General features: G+C 34.8%; 1 protein-coding gene across 1 annotated transcript; it reads right to left on the reverse strand.

Moving 5' to 3' along the window:
* Positions 1-453: 453 nt before the first annotated feature.
* LOC122600956 lies at positions 454-3,239 on the reverse strand. Its single transcript, XM_043773733.1, has 6 exons — positions 3,024-3,239; positions 2,792-2,853; positions 2,032-2,087; positions 1,452-1,934; positions 900-1,062; positions 454-793 (listed from the first exon to the last, which is right to left on the reverse strand). The coding sequence occupies exons 1-6, from the start codon at positions 3,160-3,162 to the stop codon at positions 623-625; spliced, it is 1,074 nt and encodes a 357-aa protein (XP_043629668.1). The 5' UTR covers positions 3,163-3,239; the 3' UTR covers positions 454-622.
* Between the last annotated feature and the right edge of the window lie 21,213 nt (positions 3,240-24,452).

Genomic DNA, 24,452 nt, shown 5'->3' on the forward strand with positions numbered 1-24,452 from the left:
CTAAAGCCTTTTCTTATCATGACAACGTCATATTTTGTTATTCACTGTCACATTAACTTTTCTCTTTTGAAATACTTAAGAACACCCCACTTCCCCTCCCTATCATCGACCCCGTCAAACCCACTTCCCCAGCTTTTTTATTATTTATATTATATTCTAAAACAAACTAAATATAATAGTCATTTTCATTAAAAAAAAATTATATACATAGAACTAAACATTACATTAAATAAAAAAACGTTAAGATAACAACTTCCATAGTCAAAAGAAAGATCATCGATCATATGTGTTGCACTGCTTTTGGTTATTCTTTGGCTGGTACAACATTATCGAATGATGGGCAATCATTTTTGGATACCAAATCTCATAAGTGTTTTGTTAGGTTTATATGGATACAATTTTTCACTCAACTAGAGAAGTTAAGGACCAAATGTTAGGAAATACTCCGTACTATGTAAAATAGACATTATTTTTATTCACCCATTTCGGGGTCTATAGAAGGTACTCTAACAAATAGTAGCTCTCAGATTACAAAGATTTGTTTTCAGTAAAAAGAATGAATAAATAGAAACAAAAGAGAAGAAATCAGTAACAAATAATTATCTTCATATAAAAAGTTAATTTAGCTAGAAAGAGTGCAGGGCTTAAAAATCCAGAACACATCCAACCCTTTTGAAGCTTCATTCTGCGGCGAAAGGGAAGCAGTTTGATTTGTAGTATTATTGCCTTTGACCTCCTTCTTCACATCTTTGCTGATATGTATTCCTTCAATTTCTTGAAGTATCCCTCTCTCCTATATACGATACAGGCGATATCAATGTCTTATAACAAACAAATCTAACTTTGAAGTAGTATATCAGTGACTTCATTTCTTAAGAACTTTACTTATCGAAATGTACCTGAGGCCTAAGACGGGAAGCCTTAGATGGGGTTGTTTTGGTAGCTGAAAAGCATTGAGGTGATGGAGGATTAGTTCGGATTTGCAACAGGCGATCCTCTTCTTTGCCCCTTATGTTTTTCATATTTAATGCAGTCGGCGTGTTCTCTGACTCACAATTCAACCTGCATACAAACATTCATACAAATTGAGTCCATTTACACCTTTGACCATTAAAATGAACCATACATGGATTTACATGAATATGTCACTGGTCATTGGGTTAACACTCTAAGATGAGAAATGGGTGCAATATAGAAAAAACTGTTGCAATGGAAACAGATAGAACGGGTTAAGCAGGCAAAAAGTCACCTGATATTCATTGAAAATGCATCAAACTCCTCCCTAAAAGTTATATTTCAAAAATGAGATTATTGTTATAGTGATTATATCGTTGATTTAACAAGAAGTCAAGTATACAGAATGTGGAAAAAAGATCACTCATATCAATTCGACATGTTACAAACTCGCCCAACCCGCCCAATTTGACAACTATACTGAATTTCAAACTTACTTTTTCTTTGTAAGTTTTTCCTTGGCATTGCTTTGCTTTAGAATCTCATCATATTTCTCTTTCTTTACTTCTAACAATGGCGTCCGCTCACTCTTAGATTCCTGCAACATTCCCATCTCCTGTTTCTTTGCTGCCACCTGATTCTTCTTTGGAGTCTCTTTCTCCCCACTATCCTTTGTTCTTATAGCCAATCGTTTCAACTCGTTGCAAAACTCACTTACCTGACTGAAAATATCTTTTCCTCCAAACAGATTGCGCGCCGACAATGTGCTTTTAAGAAGCCGTGGCGGTTCTTCCTTCTGTAACAAAACACTCTCTACTTGGTTCTTGTCCGAACTTGACTTGATCATTTCTTTCAATGATTTTGCTTTGTTTATAGGTGGGGTTGAGTAATTCGGGTTGTGATTCTCACTATCATACACATTTTTCGTACTTTTTGAGTTTTTGGTTGGTGGGAAACCTCTTTTCTTCAATGCTGCATCTCTATGGAACCAGAAGAAAATAAACAGTAACTTAGTGTTCAAAAACTATTTATTCAGATTTAGAAATTTTCAGTTTGTAAGTGATAATGTAGTTATACCTGGAATTTCGTTCACTCAATCGAGAGACTGCAGAAACACTAGCTGATCTCTGAAGCTGCATAAAACGAAAAACATAGATAAAAACATTTCAGGACAATACTTAAACTCTTAAAGAACTTAAAGTCCTTAAATTATTCAAATTAAAACTGAATATCACTTATTTAGCATAGCGCCTAATGCAAAAGGGATGAAATTTGTATACAACAAACCAATACTCTCTTTTTTTGGTAACAATATTTGTTAATCTTCATTAATCAATCTCACACACACATACACAAATCCACCCCAATTAGCATTTGTTGCCCAAAGTCACCAAAGTCAACTGACCCAAGTGTGAGACGTCGAGCCAAGATCCGCCCGACGCGTTTCCACAAACCCCACACCCGGTACCCTTACATAAGTTATCTAGCTTTATAGCTTTACTAGATAAGTTATCTACTTAAATTTTTTTTACCAAAAGCGAGTCAGCTCTTGAAATTTGTCTGCTTGCAAGCGAGTAGGAGCCCACTGACAGTTATCTAGTCTCATAATACTGTTGAGTCACTATGATTTAACGAAAGTTTCTACTACATCCACAATGTTTTTCCTAACTTTACGAGTCACGACATCATATGAAGTTATGAACAAAACGCCACCTCAGCTCAAACCATTGAATTAATTAACAGTTAAAACGCATGTCAGTGGACTAAATCTAAACACACATTAATATTATAGGGACCACTAAAAAAAGTTAGACTAGTAAAAGTTGAGAAGAAAAACCTTGGCAGAATCAGGAGTCCTTTGTGTAAAGAAATCTTCTACTGTCTTTGGATGATTACAATCTGCAAACCACAAAAAACATATCAATCAACAAAACCCGAAAACAACAACCGATTTTTACAAGTACGGTCAGGTCCGACCCTCCCAAACTTTTCATTTTCTATTGAATTTGGGCCCAAAAAAATTGGCCAAATTTCACCATTGATTACAAAAAATAAAAAAGAAAAATCACCAGGACGACAAAACCAAGCTTCATCGTCAACAACGCCGGGTGGATTGGAGAAATCAATCCATTGAGGAGCGTTTATGTCTTCATAAAGTACATCCTTTTCAAACTTCGAATCTTTCCAATCGATAATCGCGACATCCATTTTATGCAAAATGTATTATGATTGAATTAAATGGAAGACAAAAATAAGAGACGGAAAGAAGAAGAAGAAGGTGTTGTGATCTGATCAGTGAAGTGAAAAAGACACCTGATGAACAAAAAACAATAGGGGGTTTAACGTTACTGTTTTTCGACCGTTGGAAAGATGTTATTTTCAAGGATGTACAGTTTTAGTCCCTGTAGTTCATATGGGTGTGTGGATTTAGTCCACCGACATGTGTTTCTAATAATAAATTAATATATTTAACGGTTTGAGGTGAGGTGGCATTTTTGTTCATAACTTCATATGTGGATGTCCGTGACTCGTGAAATATATTACGCGTAGTTAGAAAAATGTCATTGTAGTAGAAAGTAGAAACTTTTTTTTAGATTTTTTTTTAAAATTAGTGTGGTAGAAAAACTTATTTATTAAATTGGTATGGTTTAAAAAATATTTACCATTTTAGTATAAAACATAATTAAACATTATATTTATAATATATAAAAACAAGAAAAAGAATTAGTTATTATCTGTTTTTCCATTATCATGTTCCAGTATTGAGCGGACAATGATAATGATATAGTTGATCTCTAAATCTAATATAAGACGTTAAATATGATGATGGGTTGATGACATGTAAACTTAAAATATAGCAGAAAAATCAAATCAAATTTATGGATTTTTAACTTAAGCATATTAATTAACTCGTCTTTCATTTATATAAGGCCATATAATGATGAATTTAAATAGTAAATGTACTTATTAAGCAGAGTACTTGTACCACAAAGTGATGAAAAATCTGAGCATGCAGAAAGTATTAAAGTTTGTTTGCTTATATTGAGCAGATTTAAGATGAAAATTAAGAAAAAATAAATTTCATATCAATATATAGAGAAAAATAATTAATTTGTAATAACAATACATACCAAGAATCAGAACTATGACAACTTAAGGAAGTTAGTTTAAAAATACTCTTTACTTAATTAAAAATGATAGTCCTCATTCAATGTTGTGATATATTAATACTTTGATCTGATGATGTTTCAATATATTCCGTACTTGAAATCATATGAGGAATATGAGGAATTTTATTAAATTTTAAATATTAAATTGAAAAAAGGAACGTAAATGTTATCTAAAAAGAAAACATAGGTCAGCAAAGTGATCCAATGATCACAATTTAATTTTCTTTTTCATCCAAAGGTTGTAACTTTTTTAGAAATAAATTTAAGTGGTTGTTTAATAGTTATTGGGAGATATAATGTTTAATTAGATTTTATACTAAAATGATAAATATTTTCAAAACCATACCAGTTTGGTAAATAAGTTTTCCTATTACACCTATTTGGAAAAAAAAAACTTTTTTTAAGTGGCGAGTATAAATAATTTTTGACTAAATTCTAACGGGTGTTAAATGAAAGTTAGAATGACTTTATTTTTATTTAAGTTTATTTTATACATGATCACATATATAAATGTAAATAAAAATAAAATAAAATAAATTGGATGGAACCCCTTGATCTTGTGTACCATTTGGTACCCACTAATTTACCAGTCAGACTAGTATCCAGGTGAATTTCAACCACTGAATAATCCACTGATTATCTCAAGTTTGCCTTTGAAAATACTCGAACCCAAAACTTCCCCTAGAAAGCGACGTCTGGTGGCCACTGAGTTATAACCTAATGGTTATATAAATGTAAATATATAATATATAATTTGTTAATATATAGTTTGAGTTAATTTATTTTATGACAATTAATGAATATGCTAGGTAAGTTTACACTTTCATTCGTTTATGTTGCTTCTTGTTTGTTGCCACGAAGGTTTTAATTCTGAAAGATTAGGGTTCAAGTCTTAACAAGTATTGTTGTGTTTGGACAGAGGGATTGATGGACTTTTCCTCAAATCACAGGATTAACGGGCTTTGCTCTTTTCTGGTAGGGTTGGGCCATCTGGCGATAACTCTTAGCCATCGAGTTACCAAGAATGAAATTAGGCCATTCGGGCTATATAATTTGTAGTTGACTATATATAAAAAAAGTTATTGTTAAAAAATTGTACGGAGTAATATATTTTTTCATTCCTATTTAAATTTCACTATGTATATCAGAAATTAACCAAGATAGATCCTTTTCCTAAAATTTATAAGTTTTTATTCAAACATAGCGTATTTTTGGTGGGATTTAATTAAGAGAAAATATTAAATGCTATTAATAGCATCAATTCTCTTCTCATAAATATCTTCTTTTTGTCATATATTAAATCAATAATCATCTTTCTGAATGTGAGGACAATCTAATTGCTGTAAAAGCATATTAGACATCCCCTCTAATTAGATAAAATAAATAGATAAAATAAATAAATAAACCCTCGATAAACATTCTTCCTTATTCAATCCCCAAGAAGACTACGCCCTTTTGCTCTTAAAATTGTCCCCCAAGCAGCATGGTCGGATCAATGGTGAGGTCATGGGTTCGATCCTCATCCCATGTAAAGGTTGGAGGGCCTTTTCTACCACTTAGGTAGAAACTGGAAGCAACCAAACTACTTTGATAGAGGTAAGGTCTGCTTACATCTTAACCTCCCCCATACACCGTCGAGGTATTGAGGCTCAAAACCCGCGAAAGGCGACACTGAGCAGCTACTTACTTACTTACCTCACCACCCATGCCGCCATGCGAAAGACTCACCTTCAATTCCCATAAAAAGTTCTTCAGCATTTTTGTTGGGGTCATCCACCCCTCCACAGTTTTGGTCGCACTAATCTGTTTTCTGATTTTCGATTTATCACTGTAGGTTCTTTTTCCCCCTTTCTTTTTAATTTTTTAAATAAATTTTTTTTTTATATTTTAGTACGATTATGCTGGTACTTCGTGTACCCGTGTCGATTTGCTAGTCCTAATCAGTTGTAACCCAGAACATATTTGTTGTCCATATGTGTACATGTTTCCAAAACCCTTAGCTCGCTCTATTTTCAGCATTATGACCTCGACCGCTTTACTAATTACATTCCTCTCAGTAATATGACCGACTGCGCCTTTATGATTGGATTCCGTGCTTTTTACTCGTTAGTAAATTTATATAAATGGTGTGTAGCTTTAACTTTTGCGGAATCGGTTGTAACTTTATTCTTTTTTATGCTTGACTATTTGATTACATGTTTGACTCATAAATAGAAGATTAGGAGTAACTCTGGTTTTTTCTTTGGTCAAAATAATGGCTAAGGCAATTTACATGTATAGTTTGATGAATAATGTCAACGACAAGTTTGAAACATGAAACCACAGCCGCATATGACAACTGATATTGATAGGGGTGTATTATTTTAAGACCAATCTTAGATTAGGATTTAGGACCATGAGGACCAAATCCCAACCATTCATTTTTCACTCTCTCCTCAATCTCGAACTCTGTTTTCCAGAATCCGGCAACATCTCCGGTGACGGCGACGACATCTCCGGCGACATTTCCGACGAGAATCAGTTTCGTTTTCCGGTGGATACGGTATGGGCGTTGCCCTCATCCGTTCTAAAGGGGTTGTCACCGGACGCATATGAGAATCGTATGAATTTGATGGCGGGCGGCGATCCAAAGATGGTGGCGGTTTGATACGGTAAAAGCGTAGCCCTTGCTGCCAGCGCCGTTGCTGGGGTGGTCAGAGATGATGGTGGTGGCGGTGGTTGTTTCACCGGAGAAGAAAGGAGGAGGAGGAGGTGGCCGAAGATGATGGTGGTGGCCGGAGAGGAAGGAGGGGTGAAATGAGTGGTTGAGATTTGAGAAGAGAGAGAAAAATGAATGTTTTCCTAAGGATCGTAATTTAAGATTAGTCCTAATTTAACTTTCCCCTAATCTGATAAATATTTTCAAATGACCAATTTGAGAGATGAAACTACAACCGTCTATGGCAATTGATATTGATCTATATAGTAAAGTAATAATTTGTCTTATAGTAAGTTCTTCTGATGTAAATACGACAATCCAATTACTTAAGTTCGTGGCCCGACAAATACAATTAATGAAATTTGGGAATTTCGTGTATATCTTCTGAGTCTATAAGGCCAAACGGATTACCCCCTTTCTGATTTTCACTTTTTGTCTCTTAAATGTCCATCCCATTCCTCATCTCCCACACATTTTTTAAATTTAAAAACACATTTTTTAAATTTAAAAAATAAGGAAATAGAGAGAGCATGCAAGATGGTGCATGTGACCTCCTTCACCCATTCACTCCCATCCCTTGAGATACCAGATGGAGGGGACGGTGTTCCCCCGAGGTACTTCTTAATATTGCCTCTCTCCCCAAACACTCCATGTGATCTAGAGAAAAGATAAAGTGATTAGAATTTAGAAAAAGAAGGGCTTCACTTCTTTTTTTTTTTCTCTTCAAATTATTTCAAAAAAAAAATGAGATAATTGATCTTAAGCTAAATTACTAAATTTTTTATTCATATCATTATTTCACTTTCTTCCTTACTAAAATTAAAAAAAGACAAAAAGTTATAACATACCTTTATTTGCTTTAAGAATAAAATAAAACAAGAACATAGTGTAAAGATGTTTCCTTTCTTCACAACTTCACAATATTCGCATTATATGCCCTAAATAAGCATTATTCCGTTCACGCTTGGTTCTTGTATGCATACCGACTATTTTATTTAATAAGTAGAAATTGCTCTATATGTTTTTAATTTGTATTGATGTTTTTTTCCCCTTTGTATCCAAATATAATTGTTTCACCTTGTCTCTTCCAATTTGTGTCTATTATGTAAGCTTGATCATCGCTTTCTACTTTATTTATTACTTAGTTATAGGAACTAAGTAAAGTCATATCATCTACATACATTCGCATTGTGTATCTGATTTAACAATTGGTCGTCTGTACACAGGTAAACCATGGGACTAGCAGCTCTTCACCAGAGATAATTGCCATAATTAAAGGTCACCCTTTATATCCTGTTTTATCGGCCAATGTCACTGTCCCCGACGTTCATATTACTCAAATGTGGAGTTCCCTTACTTTTACCAGGGAAACCCCTACTGATGAAGGTTTCTTTCAGTTTACACTCTTACCGGGTGACATCTTCAGTTTCCGATTTGACCTGAACTTGTTTAGACGCACACTTAATTTTCCTTTAGAAAATGCGTATCCATACAAAAATGATTTTGATGCCAACCCTGATGAGAAAATAATGATTGATGCTGTCACTGCACTTGGATACGAGGGTCGTATGAAAAATGCATAATGGTTTCATCAAAAGTTTCTTTCTCGTCGATGGGCCTCACTTTATGTTATCTTAAACCGTTGTCTAACTCCATCATCTCGTACTAGGCATGAATCCATTGCCTCTTTTATCCTGAAAACCTTTTATGGTGTTGCATACCACAAACATTTTGATTATGCACGTATTATTTGGGACCAACTCATCACTGTTTTGAGACTGAAAGCCAGATATGAGAAATGCTTAACCATTTCCTAAAAACCAAACCCGAAATCCCTGCTCATGATGATCAATTCATAACCTACGACACCCCCCCCCCCCCATGAAATACCTTCGCAACAGCGATGGTTCTGAAATAGCACCAGCACCTATTCCCAACTATCTACTTGAGCTTGCTGATCAACAAGATCCTGCCATCAAGAAATATAGAGAGTTAGCCCTCGCTATGGGGTATTTACAACTAGAGGGTCCTAACCCAAGCGAGCATAGGGAACCCAGTGAGGGGTCTAGTATGTCAGGGTCCAAACAAAAAAATAATGAGGGGAAAACAAATGAGGGTGGTTTAAGTGTACAAGCTACTGAAGAAAGGAGACAAAAACGCCGACATGATTCCTTATTAGCAAGTCAAGCACAAGAACCGACTACACCGACTGTTATTCCAACACCCGAACCTAGACATTGTTCACCACAAATTACACCGACTGACACCTCAACTCCCGAAACATCAACACAACTCACTGACACTTCCACATCAACACCCTCAGTTGACTGCTCCAAAAGTGTTGGCGGTAACAAAGGGAAGAAATTGTTGGAATAAACATGATTCGATTCGAGTGATAAAACATCCCCAATCGTCATGTGGAACTTATAAGAACATTAAAGCATAATTGCTATTCATTTCGGGTTCCCATAACAAGGTGATTGAGTAATAATGGGATGAGAAATTCGTCCAGAACATGATGAACGAATTTAGAGAGAGGAGGCACACGAAAATTAGGGTATAAGGTGTGTGTGTATTAACCTTAACTTAGGATTAATGACTCTCTATATATAAGGAGAGTATTTACACTTTAGACCCCTTTGGTGTTTAATGTGTGCATCATTAGTCCTCTTAGTTACAATCACCTAATGGGAAACCCTATGCTACGTCTCTAAGAGTAAATATGCCCATTTTATATTTACTAGACATAGAGATTTCAGTTATCGTCAATTATCATATCAGGAATGATAGATAATCAGTGACGGTCACACTAATGTGGTTCCAACATTCTCCCACTTGACCAAGCGATCATTTATCTATGAGTATTCAAATAAGTTCCGGAATAATACTCATTTTGTTTTAAACCGAAATAATAGCCAATAAGTACAGTCGTAGAGAAGAACATCAACTCAGGACCCCCACTAGTCAAACTATGACTCAAATTTAAAACTAATAAGCAATGATCAATTGACTAAGACAAATTTTGTTATGAAATGTCTTTACACTGTTATGAGCTCAAAGTGTAACTAATAGACAAACAAAATCTGAATAAGGAGGAAAATTTTAATTAACATAATAATAATGACCAATAAGTACAACATGCTATCATAATATGTCTTTAAGTAAGCCTCATCTTCGATACGTATCCTACGAAGATTTTAGGAGGAAGACATTCGGTCATTGGATCCAGTAGCATATTATGTGTACTTATGTACTCAATACAAAGAACATTTTCCTCATTCCGTTAACGTAAAACAAAAACTTTGTATCGAGATACATCTCTGCGCCAGTTGAACCGTTACTGTTCAAAGATTATGGTAGCTGAGTTATCACAGTAAAACTTCAATGGTCTAATAATAAAGTTGACGACTTTCGAGTCCACTGACCAGGTTCTTTAACAACATCTCATGACATGAAATTATGAACCTTCAGACATCATGGTAGACGTTGCAGTCAATTTCTACTTATGACTCCGTCAAAAGATAGGTTTGCCAGCTAATCATAAATATACATTCAGAAGTAGATTTTTTTATTGGAATTAGAACATCCCACTACTTTTAAGTTGTCACCTCTCCTATAAGTTAATATGTAGTCTTTAGTCCTTTGCAGATATCGTAGAACCTTTTTTAGCCATTTTCCAATATGCTAATCCGGGATTATATACTTAACTCCCAAGCATACCGGCAATATGAGCGATATCTGGATGAGTACAGACCTGAGCGTACGTAATGCTCTTAACTACTTACGAGTAAGGTATCATCCTCATTTGCCCTTTCTTTAATCTCAATGTTCAGACTTTGGAAACAATCACATACATTTCCTTTTACTAATAGATCTATAGTGGGTGTGTAGTGTTGCATGTTATGGCGTTCTAAGATATGTTCAATATAAGCCTTTTGAGAAGGAACTAGAACATCATTACGCCTATCCCGATGTATTTCGATACCTGTGACATTAAAGGCATCACCGAGATCTTTTATGTCGACATTCTGCGAAAAGTAAACGCTTTGACTTATGCAACATATCCAAGTTGTTACTTGCAAGTATATCATCCACGTGCAAAACACGGATTGTAAATTTACTCCCACTGATCTTGAGATAGGTGCATTAATCCACTTGATTTTTTTAGGAAGTCTTGTCCTCTTATGACTTCATTAAACTTAAGGTACCATTTTAGTGATGCTTGCTTCAACCTATATATGGACTTATTCAACTTGCAGATCATGTGCTATTTACTTTATGGAACTTCAGGTTCACATGTATCCGTCTTAATGCAAGTTTGCATTTAGGAAAGTAGTCTTGCAATTCATCTAATGTAACTCTAAATCATAATAAGTTACGAATGCCATGATGATCCTTAAGGAATCTTTATGAGACAGGAGATAAGGTCTCTTGATAATCGATTCCTTCCTTTTGAGTAAAGCCCTTCGCAACTAGTTATGGACTTATAGCGTTTGACGTTCTTATTCAGGTCTAATTTGGTTTTGAAGATCTACTTACAACTTACAGGTTTGGATTCTTCAAGAAATTCAACCAAGTCCCAAACGTCATTATGCTACACAGAATTAAGCTATTAAATCATGGCTTCATTCCACTAAGTGACCTGATCGCTATTAATGGCTTCTTAATAAGAGTTAGAATCAGAGCTTTCCAACGTCTCCAACTTTAGTTAAGTTATGAAATCATCAAAAGTTATGGTCATGAGTGACCGAGATGATCTCCTGAGTTGATTTCCAGGTTTAATAAGGAAGATGCTTTACCATTAGTAGTAAGATGCTTTGCTTTAGCATTATTAATAAGATGCTTTAACATTAGTAGTATTCTAATTAGGAGGATTAGGATTTTGATTTTAATTAGGAGAAAGTGGATCAGTGATATTAGGAGCAGCATTGGGTACAAGAGGAGTTATCGGAGGAGTAATAATAACCGACGAGTGGTTCACCGCTTCTTGTACTTCCTGCAAATCTTAAGTTATGATTTGTCGTGCTCCCACTGATCTCTTAGTTCTCATGAAATGTGACATACTGCGTGTCAATAATGCTAGTAGTGTAGGAAAGACAGTAAGACTAATAACCAATAGAGAAACAAGTAAAGGATTTAGGATCCAGTTTCTTTAAGTTAGGGTTATAGAGTTATGCTTTGGCAGTACAGTCTCATACATTTATATAATTTAGACTCAGTTTCCAGTCTGTCCAGGAGTCTTAAGGACAGATTCTAATGAAACTCTTATTAAGTATATGAACAACTGTGCGTAAGGCCTCAGTCCAAAGGAAAGTAGGTAAGTTAGTGTTGACAAACATACTTTTCACCATATTCATTAAGGATCTATTTCTCCTTTTAGCAACATAAAAGTTTGTTGAGAAGAACCAAACATGGTATATTAGTTACTTATGTCTTGTTCATTTCAAAAGTTATGGAAAGGATTAAGAGCTTAACCAATATCAATATGTCAACCATAATACTCACCTCCTCTATCTAATCTCACAACTTTTATATTATGATCAAGTTGGTTTAAAACCAAAGTTATAAGATCAATAAAAGTCTCTAAGGGTTCAGATAAGATATAGGTGCATATAACATGAATAATCGTTAATGAATATAATAAGTGATGTATGTTCTGAGATGGTTGCGGGATAGGAGATACTAACATCAGAGTGAATTATTTCCAACAAGTTGGAACTTCTATTGGCTCCTTTCTTAATCCCTTAAGCCATTGAATACATGTTTCAAAATCACTAAAGTCAAGAGAATGTAATATTCCATCCTTTATGAGTCGTATCATGCAAACTCGTGAGATGTGGCTAAGGTATTTATGCTACTACATGGAATAATTCTCTTAATTAGTTAGGTGATTTTGTCTTTGTTTTAGTTATGTCATCAATATTAGGAGACAACAAAGACGGTGAGAAATTATAATCTAGTTCTAACTTATACAACAATCCATTCAATAAACTATGACCAAGAAATTCATTATTATGAGTAATGACAATCTCGTCGTAACCATGAAATATTACATAACTTTCAAGGTCTTAAACTAGAGAAATAGATACAAGGTTCCGAGAAATTCTCGGTACACACAAGGTATCCACTAGTCTAATACGCTTTCAAGTGTTTATATGTAAATCATAAGTCTCCATGGTTTCAACATATGAGAGATCAACCCTTCCAACTCTAAGCTTTCTTTGGTCATTTGATAGCTTCTGGATTGTATGGAACTCCATTATACAGTTGATAACATGAATCATAGAACTAGAATCACTCACACATGTATCAATAAGTACATTAAACATAAATAAATCAAATATTACATGTAATAAGTTACCTTTATTAGCTAGCAATTCCTTGCAATTAAGGCAATCTGGGCACAATGAGAATTTGCAGTTAGGATTGCTAGTCAAGGACTTAAAGCTAGAAGCAACAGCACCATGATTAGCCTTTTAAACTTTATTTGCAGTATTATTATTGTCATATTTTCCTCTTAATGGAATTAGCAGTGGTAGTAAGGTGAACACTTTAGGTTGACCCAACTTAAGACGAACATTTTCTTGCACACACATTGTTATTCGTTCACTCATCAACCAGTTATCCTTCACAGCATTATATCTAATTTTGAAGGTGTCGGAATGAGCAAGCAACAAGGTCATCATAAAATGCATAAGAAATTTGTCAGAGACTTCCATTTTAAGACTCTTAAACTTATGAGTCATGTCAGCCATATTCATTATGTGTTCACAAATACTGCTATTTTCTTTGTATTTAAGCTACTTGCATACGCTTTATATATTCCCTCAGATACTTTAGCTATCTAAGGCAGACTAAGCAATATCTATAAAGTAAGGGAACTAAAGTAATGCCTAAAACTAACTAAGGGATAATAATAATGTTCCTCATAATTAGATATCTAAGGCTTATTAAGTAATGTCTATAATAATGGAACTAACGTAATGCCTAAAATACGTAAGAGGCTAAAGTAATTTTCCTAAGAATAATGAGACTAAGACCATTATATTAATGAAGCCAGTAATAAGTAAACCTATTGTAAACACCCAAACAATAAGTTAACATAAGACTCTACTTAGAATTTACATCACCTTTGGCCAGAAGTAACTAATATCTAAGTACAAATGAGCATTAGGGTCATGCAACACAACGCTTGTCTTTTGACCTTTGGGCACAAAATCAAGAATCGTGTATATTATGCATGAAGATAATCCTTTTTAGCACACAAAGAATATTTATCACCTTTGGGCAGAATCAATATACTAAGTGTTCATTATGCCAAAAGGAAAAGAACGCACCATGAGAATCACATTTGACCTTTTGGCACAAATGATGAAACCATGTACATTAGTGCGAAGCCCCCAAACATTACGGGGGTCCGGGGGCAGCGCCACTAGGAGCGGGGTCCAAGGGGCGGCAGCCCCTGGCTGGGATCGAGCTGAAAATTTTTACCCTTAAAGTGCTATGGTAAAAATGTCTCAGAAAAAATTATTTTTGAAAAATTAGAGACAAATTCAGCCACAAAGTTATAGGGTAATATAGTAAGCACAAACACATTCATCAGCTAAGATCTTCTTTAGTATAACACGAACTTAAGTCATAACTGGTGACTTAATAAGCACGAAATAGTTAGTAAGTTCGTGATAATGTAAACACGAAGACATCCTTTAGTCGTGGAGACATAAGCACGAAGATGTATTCGGTTCGTGATGATGTCAGCACGAAGTTGTCATAAGCTCGTGATGACATAAACACAAGTTCGCGTACGATGATAGCTGAAGTTCGAGTGATGACGTAAGTGTGAAGATGACGTAAGCACGAAGATGACGTAAGCGCGAAAATGAGTAGAAGTCTTGATGACGTCAGCATGAAGCAGCCATTAGTTCGTCTTCGTGTTCTTCTTTCTGCAGATTTTTAGTTCGTGAAAAACATCAAATTCGAACCAAATCATGACTTATAGCTCGTAACCTAGCTCTGATATCACATGTTGGAATAAACATGATTCGATTCGAGTGATAAAACATCCCCAATCGTCCTGTAGAACTTGTAAGAACATTAAAGCATAACTGCTATTGATTTCGGGTTCCCATAACAAGGTGATTGAGTAATAATGGGATGGGAAATTTGTCCAGAACATGATGAACGAATTTAGAGAGAGGAGGCACACGAAAATTAGGGTATAAGGTGTGTGTGTATTAACCTTAACTTAGGGTTAATGACTCTCTATATATAAGGAGAGTATTTACACTTTAGACTCCTTTGGTGTTTAATGTGTGCATCATTAGTCCTCTTAGTTACAATCACCTAATGGGAAACCCTATACTACGTCTCTAAGAGTAAATATTCCCATTATATATTTACTAGACATAGGGATTTCAGTTATCATCAATTATCATATCAGGAATGATAGATGATCAGTGACGGTCACACTAACGTGGTTCCAACAGAAATCACACAAACGAAAAAGGGTTGCAGAGGCAGAGCCAGAACAAAACAATGATGAGCCTGCTGCTACACCTGATCTTGTTATTTCACCTACACTCGCATCACAATCACAAACCGGAGTCTCATCACAATCACAAACCGGAGCAGGAAAAGATGTTGCACAGTGTCCATTTCATGATAATATCTGTGATTACCTAATATGGAGAGACAAGGTGGAATCGAGGGAGTCGTTTCTAGAGAGATTGAGCAGTCCCATATGGCTGATCTCACTCATGCGCGGGTGCAGACTGATCAGACCACCACCATATCTTCACCTTCACAATCACATTCTCAAACAACACCACATTTTCTATCACAAACAACTCATCAAACCAACACACAATTTTGTCCATCACCCACTAACACAACAATTCCGACTCACACAGATTCTCAACCCCAACCTAGACCACAAGCTCCATTAACACCATCGGTGTCACCACATAAAGCTACACTTTTGGACTATCAACGAATGAGTTTCTGCAACCTTCATGCCTTATTTCACACACGATTACTTCTTGAACTAAACCTTTCCCCATATGATCAAGACATTCTCTCTATTCTTAACCTATCGACCACAGTAGCCTCTGAAACGGAATCTGGTTCCTCTATGCTCGCATCTAGACTTGATCAAATTGTCAATCACCTTCAAAACATTGATAATCGCCTTACTACCCTCGAGTCTTGCCGATCACTTTTCACTTCTTGTCATTGTCATCAGGATTGATTCTCAGGACCTTCCTGAGGGGGAGATTAGGGAAACTGGTTATATCCATGCTCCGTCAGAACTAATTTAACAAGTCAAGACACCAGCCGTGGTACATCTGGTGGACCTCACGACTATTAGAGTTTTGACTACAGAAAATTTGATATATTAGTAAATGTGTCGCTCATTGTTGTCAAGTTGAGCTGGGTATTGAATTACCACTGTGAACTTTTTCAAATTGACGCTTTCATTAGGTTGAGCGTGTTGGGGGACTTACTATTATAATAACCATATATAATGTTATTTTTGGTGTCAAGTTGTTGAATTGGCCCATCCTCTTTTGATAATGTAGATGCATCATGAAACAACTCAACTCGACTTGACCATTTTTTTTTTTTACAAGTCGACTCTATTTTACCAATTCATACTTAGAAAAATTTTAGACAAAGTAAGGTGAAAAACTCGAAATGTTCAAATTCAAAATCTAACAAATTAAAACACCTTAATATGTTATAATAAAAATATCCTATAAGTTTCAGACCTTGAAAACATCGGATGAAGCTTGGAAAAATTTTTCTTGAAGACAGAGAAACTGCGGTAGCAAGCACGGTCGACCGTGCTTGGCATCCGTGCTCTCAGAAACTGAACACCAAGAGGAAATACTGCAGACGCTGAGCACGGTCAGCCGTGTCTGCGTCTGTACTCTTACTGCACACACCAAACATCAAATTTGACTATTAACTCAATTTGTAACATTTTCCAAACTCAAACACAAGTTCCATCACACATCAAATCTGATTTCAAACCTTCATATGATATAATTTACAACATAACTCAAGTGGCCATTTGATCATACATCATTTACCCAAGTTAACGTTTATACAAAATAACCATACCTTTTTTTTTAAATCAAAAGGCCAAAACATGACCATAATTTGCAGAAATTTACTAAGAAACAGGACTACCAAAAAAAATATCAAGAGCATCATGAGCCATATGAGGTAGGATATCTAAGTGTCTAAACAAAAGATCCATTCTTTCAAGAATGGACAATACCTCCAAGTCTTCTAATCAACCTTTCTTCTACTAACTTCAAATCACCAATACTAGTTCCTTCTTCCGGAACCACCTATAAAAAGGGAATCAACTAATACGTAAACGAATGCTTAGTGAATATACTTGCATACATTTATGAACACGAGGGAAGGCAACGCACAAAGGACTATTATATGTAACCTATGACACCGTCGTGCCATACTTACATACTCACCTTTGTACTTTAACGCTATACATGGATCCATATAAGCCAAACAACATAATCAATATCACATATCGGGATTCTTAGGTCACGGAGGTTCTTAGGCCTCATACACAAGGGGTTCTTAGGCCCCGCTAATCACATATCGGGATTCTTAGGTCCCGGAGGTTCTTAGGCCTCATAATCACAATGTTTCACATGGGCTTTGACGCCAAATCGATTTCCATACATGAAGTCCATCATCATATGGAAATCGACCCAACGTATACACAAAGGTATGCAAATATACTTACCTCCTTCGCGACTCGAATCAACAACTCAAAATAACCGCAAATGCACAAATTCAAGCTTTCAATCTATCATCACATCATAGTATGCATATAAGATAATATTCACTCTTTTGGCTAGCTCAACTTAGCCATACTAGAATATCACTAGCATTCCTAATCCATACCCATCTTATTTTGTCATTGAGTTGCATTTCTTTCTCAAAAATTCACTTGACAACTCTATTCATCACTTTCATCATAATATGATTTGACTAGTATAATCATCATTTTCTCAAAATCAATCTTTTCATGTCAACACATATGTTCTTAGCTAAATTCATTATGCAACTCAAATAACAAACTAGGTTATACAAGAAATTGGGGAAAATTATACACAAGTCACATTCTAGCAAAATCCCCAAATTTAGGTATCTCAAGAACCCTAATTTCTCAAAATAATCAAAACTAAGTTAATGGAAATCAATACCTTAAGAATGGAAGATAAAAGATTAGGGTTTCCAATCACAATTCTTTCCCCTTTCTTTCTTCTAAATTTTGGCCACCACCACACAAGCCCTCAAATTTTCAATATCTAGTATGATTATTATTATTAATTCACTAGAAGAATTCTTTGATTGATTTTGATTAATTGCATGAGTGAGATTGAGTTACTTGAAATGGAATGAGATGAAGGTTGAAGAAGGTAATATCCACTATCCATTAAAGTTCCAACTAAATTAACTTCATATCCAAAAATAAAATCTAGAAAATTATTTTAATGTCAAAACTATAAAAAGAGGTTAATTTCTTTACCTTAAAAACTTTAGTGGGGTGTTACACATCAGAAGGTTCTTGGTCCTCTGGATGTATGAAATCTATTTACAATTTATAGATTTTTCTTTTAATGAAGATCAGAAACTATATTTGCCGTTGGTTTGATCTTATACATTTTTATCGAGTACATTTTTTTTACAACTAACAACGTCATCTCGACAATGATTATGAACAAAATATGTTCTGACAAAGATAACGAGGCAAAGTATGTCAAGTATTTTTTTGCAGAGATGAGCGAGATAGCAGGTAAGTTTAACATCTCGGGCTACCTGTCGTTTTATAAGACTCTAGACTTGCAAGGATTCGGGACAAAGTTGAAGGATATTGATGTATTGATAGAGAGAAACATTAAAGAGCATAAAGAGACGAGATCACTAATGGAAGGACTTGCTCAACATTTTACTGACTATTCAAGGTGATGGAAGTATGGAGATAGAGTTGAGCATAGAGACCATTAAAGCCTGATCATCTTGGTAATTAACATTATAACTTATTTTATCATCATATATATTGTTGCTTGTATGTGCAAATTGTAACTTATCTATATATCTTTTGCATTGAATGGAATATAGCAAAACCCATAAATCATCAGATTATCAATAAAAACGCAATAGTCAAAATCGATCATGTTATTGGCAAAATAGACGCTTACAAGAATTAGACTTCCCAAATTTTCCACATCTGCAAGCAATCGTCAAGGAAACACTACATCTCCACTCGGCTCCCGGCCCGTTCATTCCAAGACAATCAACAAAAGATTGTACTTTACGAAGTAACCATACTTCTGCTAAAACTATTGCTTTTGTCGACATATGGGCCCTTGTGGGAGACCCAAGTTGGTGTAACCCACTTGAATTCCGTCCGAAAAGATTTATATGCATCCATTGGCATTGGATTTGAGTGGACAACATTTCCAAATATTACCATTCGGCAATGGGAGGAGGATGTGTCCTTACATTTATGGGAAATTTATGTGTCCTTGTGATGTTATCTTTATCGAGATATTTTTATAATTGAGATTTTTTAATAAACAAAAACTAAATGGGTTTTCTATATAAGAAAATATTGTGTAAAAAAGTTAACTTTTTTTGGGTTTTTCCTAAGGCGGACAATTGGGTACCTGTTAAGACCTGTTAAAGTACATGTTAAGCAAAAAATGTACTATGTAACTTTTTCTATTTTTAAAAATAATTGTTTTTAATATTTTAAAGTTCAACATTTAACTTTTTTGATACATAAAACGAATAACTGTCAAACTCAAATCATCAAAAGCAAGTGTTAAATGAATCATTTTCATGTTTGAAAGCTGAGAATTTTGTGCGCACCGAACCTGTTAAGACACGATCTGCCAGCCTTAATTTTTCCCTTCATTGTATTGATCAATTAATATTATATTATATAAAAAAATGCCCCTCTTGTTCAAAGTTCCATGAAGGAATTATATACAAAGGGATAACTTAGATAATGTTAATATTATTTAAGTTAGATGATGTTCCTTTCATAAAAAATTTTGGAGGGCTTTTTGACATGGGTAAAAAATAATGTGAGTGCAACATCGTGATGTTAACATTTACTAACATTACCCTTATATAAAATGTCTTTAAAAAATCTCCATTAATCCTTTACATCAATTACTTTTACATCAAATTATGTACATTACTCGACGCCGGCTCTACCAATAACAGTCGCCCTCACCATCAAACCGCCGTCGCCATGACCATTACTGTATTGCGCATGTAGCGTGCTAGTAGATGTTTAGGAAGATTTGAGACCTTTGAGGTGTAATAGTTTAAGTTTAGTGCGGGTAAAATGCTCATAAAAATGGAAATAGAGATTTTTTTAAAATGTGTATCTATTAGATTTAGAGTTGTTTATGTGAAGAGTCATGTCCAAAATTATGGTTAGAAAAAATGAGAAAATAAAATTTTAACGCGTTTAACTGATTTGAGTAAAGCAGTTTGAACATAAGGAAAATCATGTTCGACCGATATTACTGACTTATAGTCTTATACTGCCCAAAAGACTTTGACTCGTGTTTTCCAATCAAAAGTACTTACATTTATGGGAAATTTATGCGATATTTTCATGCTTTAGAAATAGAGTAGTAATTTCGATCTTATATTTTTTTTATTTTTTTTTCAGTTTTAGAAGAGAACAAGGAAAGTTAACATGTCGTTTGCTAAGATACTCATTTCCAAAAATAATTGTCATAGGGTTAATATGAAACCAAAACAAGAGTGGGAAGTGTGAAAATCACTATTTCCCTTCCGGCTTCTTTTCCTTTTTTAAGTGGTTTTTTAATTTTTATTTTCTAATTTTTGATGTTTTTTATTTTTTTAATAAAAACTCATTTTAGAAAAGAAAATTAAAAAAGTTTTTCTCTAAAATAATAAAAAAAAAGTTTATATGGGTATGTTGAAAACGGATGAAAACGGTATGAGCGTTACCCTTAGCTGATCTACAAAGGTAGTCACTAGACGCATATAAGAATTATATGGATTTGATGAGCGATGATCCAACGGATGGTGGTCATTTGGATACGGTACAGACGTAAACCTTAGCTCTATGAGATCTGCCCTTATAATGGTTCTCATAGTTTTCAGCTTTATATATAAAATTATTAATCTACAACGTATGGATTTCTTCCCATAAAATATATAAAAATATTAATCTACAGCGTACGGATTTTTCCAATAAATACTTGTAACGGTCCATGGTCAACATCTCATTGTCTAGGATACGTGCAAGTCTTTAGCATTATACGGTGAGGTTTCCCTGATGTTGTATACTAAATTAATGTTAAAAAAAAACAACGTACGGATTTCTTCCCATAAAAAATGACATATACTCGTAAATGGAATATAAAGCCATCATCCATGTAACACAATATAACGACTGAAATACTTACTAAAAATGAATAGAATATCATCTTAAAACGTTCATTGGATATTTGGATTATTGGCGGTTTTTAAAGTCCAGTCATCGTTCTTCGATATTATTGCACGTCATTCCATTAAACTACATTATTGCCTCCGTAACAAGCAAAATTTTAAGGTACGTGTCTTTCAACTTTCTTTAAGGTACGTGTCTACAAAACACAACTTTTTGAAATTTTAATATTGGCATATTAAAATTTTATAATAACTCGTCTTTCAACTTTCTTTAAGGTACGTGTCTACAAAACACAACTTTTTGGAAATTTTTTTCAAAACGGGCATCTTTGCCCCAACTTTTGCAAAACAAGTTTTCGTCTTCAAAAATTAGTAAAATAAGTATATCCGGCAATGAAAGTGCCGGGTTTGTCCAAATCACTAAGACCCGGCATTGAAAATGCCGGTTTAATCCTACGTGTATGACCACCTCGCTGATAGTAGACACCATGTTGAGTACCCGGCAGTTAGAATGCCGGTGTCTGACAAAAAGAAAGGAGTACCCGGAAGTTTGAATGCCGGGTTTAGATTTAATACATTATTTGCAAATTGTCCGTGCATGTTTATATTGAAAATATGTACCTTAGCAGCTCCACCTTAACACGTGGCATCCATGGATTCGAACAAAAAGCAGTTGGAGTAATGGGGTTATAGAACTAAAGATGAACCCGGCATTTACATTGCCGGGTACTGCTGTTTTTTGATGCAACCAACACTTAAACTACCAGTTCATCAACGTGGCATCTCCTTAGCAAATCTAGCAGCAAAAGGACATACATGCAGGCTTTACAATGTCGGGTTTAAGTGATTTGGACGAACCCGGCACTTCTGTTGCCGGGTATACTTGTTTTGTAAATTTTTGAAGATGAAAACTTATTTTGCAAAAGTTGTGATAAAGATGTCCGTTTTGGAAAAAAAATCCAACTTTTTGACACCTTTTATCTGTAACCTTGGCGACACATCAATCAAGAATCTCTGTGTACGTTACCTACCTATAAGCCAACTTCTTTACCTCATCATGAGAGTGATCCTGAAAGATTTCTTTGAAGAAAAAAATGATTCTTTTTTTTAACTAATTTCAAAAAATAGATTTTAAAATAAATAAACAAAGGAAAGTTTTCAACTCTAAGTAATTGAGTTATACATATAAGAGTACGGTACGAGATACACCCTTAATAATAAGGGATAGCTGGTGAGATTGAGATTGATAGATCATAAGGGGTTATAAGTCATAGGACATGTAAAAATTAATTAAAACTTAAGTAGAGTTTGCTAATAACATATGATGATTCAATAATCAACACAAAATATAGTCATAAGTACTGTTTTTATTAATAAGATCATAAAAGGTTTAAATACAGAAATGGTTTTGAACAAACCTAACAAACAACGATTACAAATGATTACATCGAATAATATTATTTGAATGACACAACGGTAACATCAAGACATGACTGCTAGGGAATGTTGAGATCCCTAGGAGCAGTAGTATCATATATATAGCCAAGAGATAATACTTAAAGCCCCCTCTTCTTTCCAGCTTGTCAAGATGAGTCCCTCATCATTTCACAATGAGCATGTCCAACTTTAGTCCTTAAGTTTCTTCATATATAAAATCCTGCACTAAACAACTTAAGTTAGAAACAATACATTGCATAATTAAGCTATATAAATAACACCCCCATAGCTTAATTATGGTACACATTATGAAGTCCCAATTTATCACAAAGAAATTGATGTTGATTAATTGAAAGCCCCTTGGTAAAGATGTCAGCCACGTTTTCCTCAGATGGAATTTTCACAGTTTCAATTATGCCATACCCAATCTTCTCCCTTATAAAGAAGAGATCAATTTTGAAATGTTTAGTTTTTTCATGGAAAACTGGGTTGGCAGCAATTTGGATAGCAGCTTTGCTATCACAGAAGATTGGAACTGGTTCATTCCTTTTAATCTTAAATTCATCCAGAATCTTAAGAACCCAGATGACTTCACATGTCATAGTAGCTAAAGCACGAAATTCAGCTTCAGCTGATGATTTAGAGATAGTTGGCTGTTTCTTGCTTTTCCAAGAGATGAGAGAACCACCAAGGAAGAGATTAAAACCAGTGGTACTCTTCCTGGTGGTGATCGTCTTGGCCCAGTCAGAGTCCACAAAACTAGTGAGAGAGAGATTGGTGCCTTGCTTAAACAAGACGCCCTTACCTGGAGATCCCTTTAGGTACCTAAGAACTCTCATTGCCAACTTTAAATGTGACTCAAGAGGATCATGCATAAACTGGCTCAAGATATGCACAACATAGGCTATATCAGGCCTAGTGAGGGTTAGATAGATCAACTTTCCCACTAGTTTCTGATATCCACAAACATTAGACAGTGGTTCATCACTGTTTTGATCATCAGAGGGTTTAGGATTAGGTTCAATGGGGGTTTGAGCAGGTTTACAGCCCAAAAGGCCAAATTCAGAAATTAGGTCAAGAGCATACTTTCTCTGAGACAAAAACAAGCCATTATCAACATCAACAACTTCTATTCCTAAGAAATATGTTAATTTACCAAGATCCTTAATGGAGAACTTGGAATTCAGAAAAGCTTTACATTTATCAATTTCCTCAAGGTTATTCCCAGTGATAATGATATCATCAACATACACAAGAAGCACAATAAACACATTATCAATATCTTTAATATAAAGAGAGTAATCACTCCTACTTTGAGTGAAACCAAGTTCAATCAAGGTGGAATTGAGCTTTTCATTCTATTTTCTTGGGGCCTGTTTAAGCCCATAAAGAGATTTAATTAGTTTACAAACCTTAGGATCAGAGGAAGAATAATAACCAGGAGGAGGTGTCTGATGTGTATTTTCTAGTCTTAAATTTATGAACACGACATACCTGGCTACTGACTACTACACACTTGCGGGTAGTGTACCCGTTCGTATGCAATATAGTTGACTTGGTAAACCGGGGTCGAACACAAGGACTTATTGAGTAATTGTTACAATAAAGTGATTCAGATTAAAAGGGGGGTTTTGTGGCCGAGTTGCCACTTTGCAAGAGTTAATTGAAAAGTCAGTAACCCCGTAGGATTAATCAAAAGAGAATATTTTGTTGTT

This window comes from Erigeron canadensis, chromosome 5, assembly GCF_010389155.1.
Source record: "Erigeron canadensis isolate Cc75 chromosome 5, C_canadensis_v1, whole genome shotgun sequence".
Classification (NCBI taxonomy): Eukaryota; Viridiplantae; Streptophyta; class Magnoliopsida; order Asterales; family Asteraceae; genus Erigeron; species Erigeron canadensis.

What these genes read in the sequence shown, in the direction of transcription:
- LOC122600956 (XM_043773733.1), bottom strand. Translation starts at nt 3,162, where the DNA reads ATGGATGTCGCGATTATCGATTGGAAAGATTCGAAGTTTGAAAAGGAT. An exon ending in GGACTCCTGATTCTGCCAAG is followed by an intron (nt 2,088 to 2,791) that starts GTTTTTCTTCTC and finishes CGTTTTATGCAG; the next exon opens with CTTCAGAGATCAGCTAGTGT. An exon ending in CTTCCCGTCTTAGGCCTCAG is followed by an intron (nt 794 to 899) that starts GTACATTTCGAT and finishes TATCGTATATAG; the next exon opens with GAGAGAGGGATACTTCAAGA.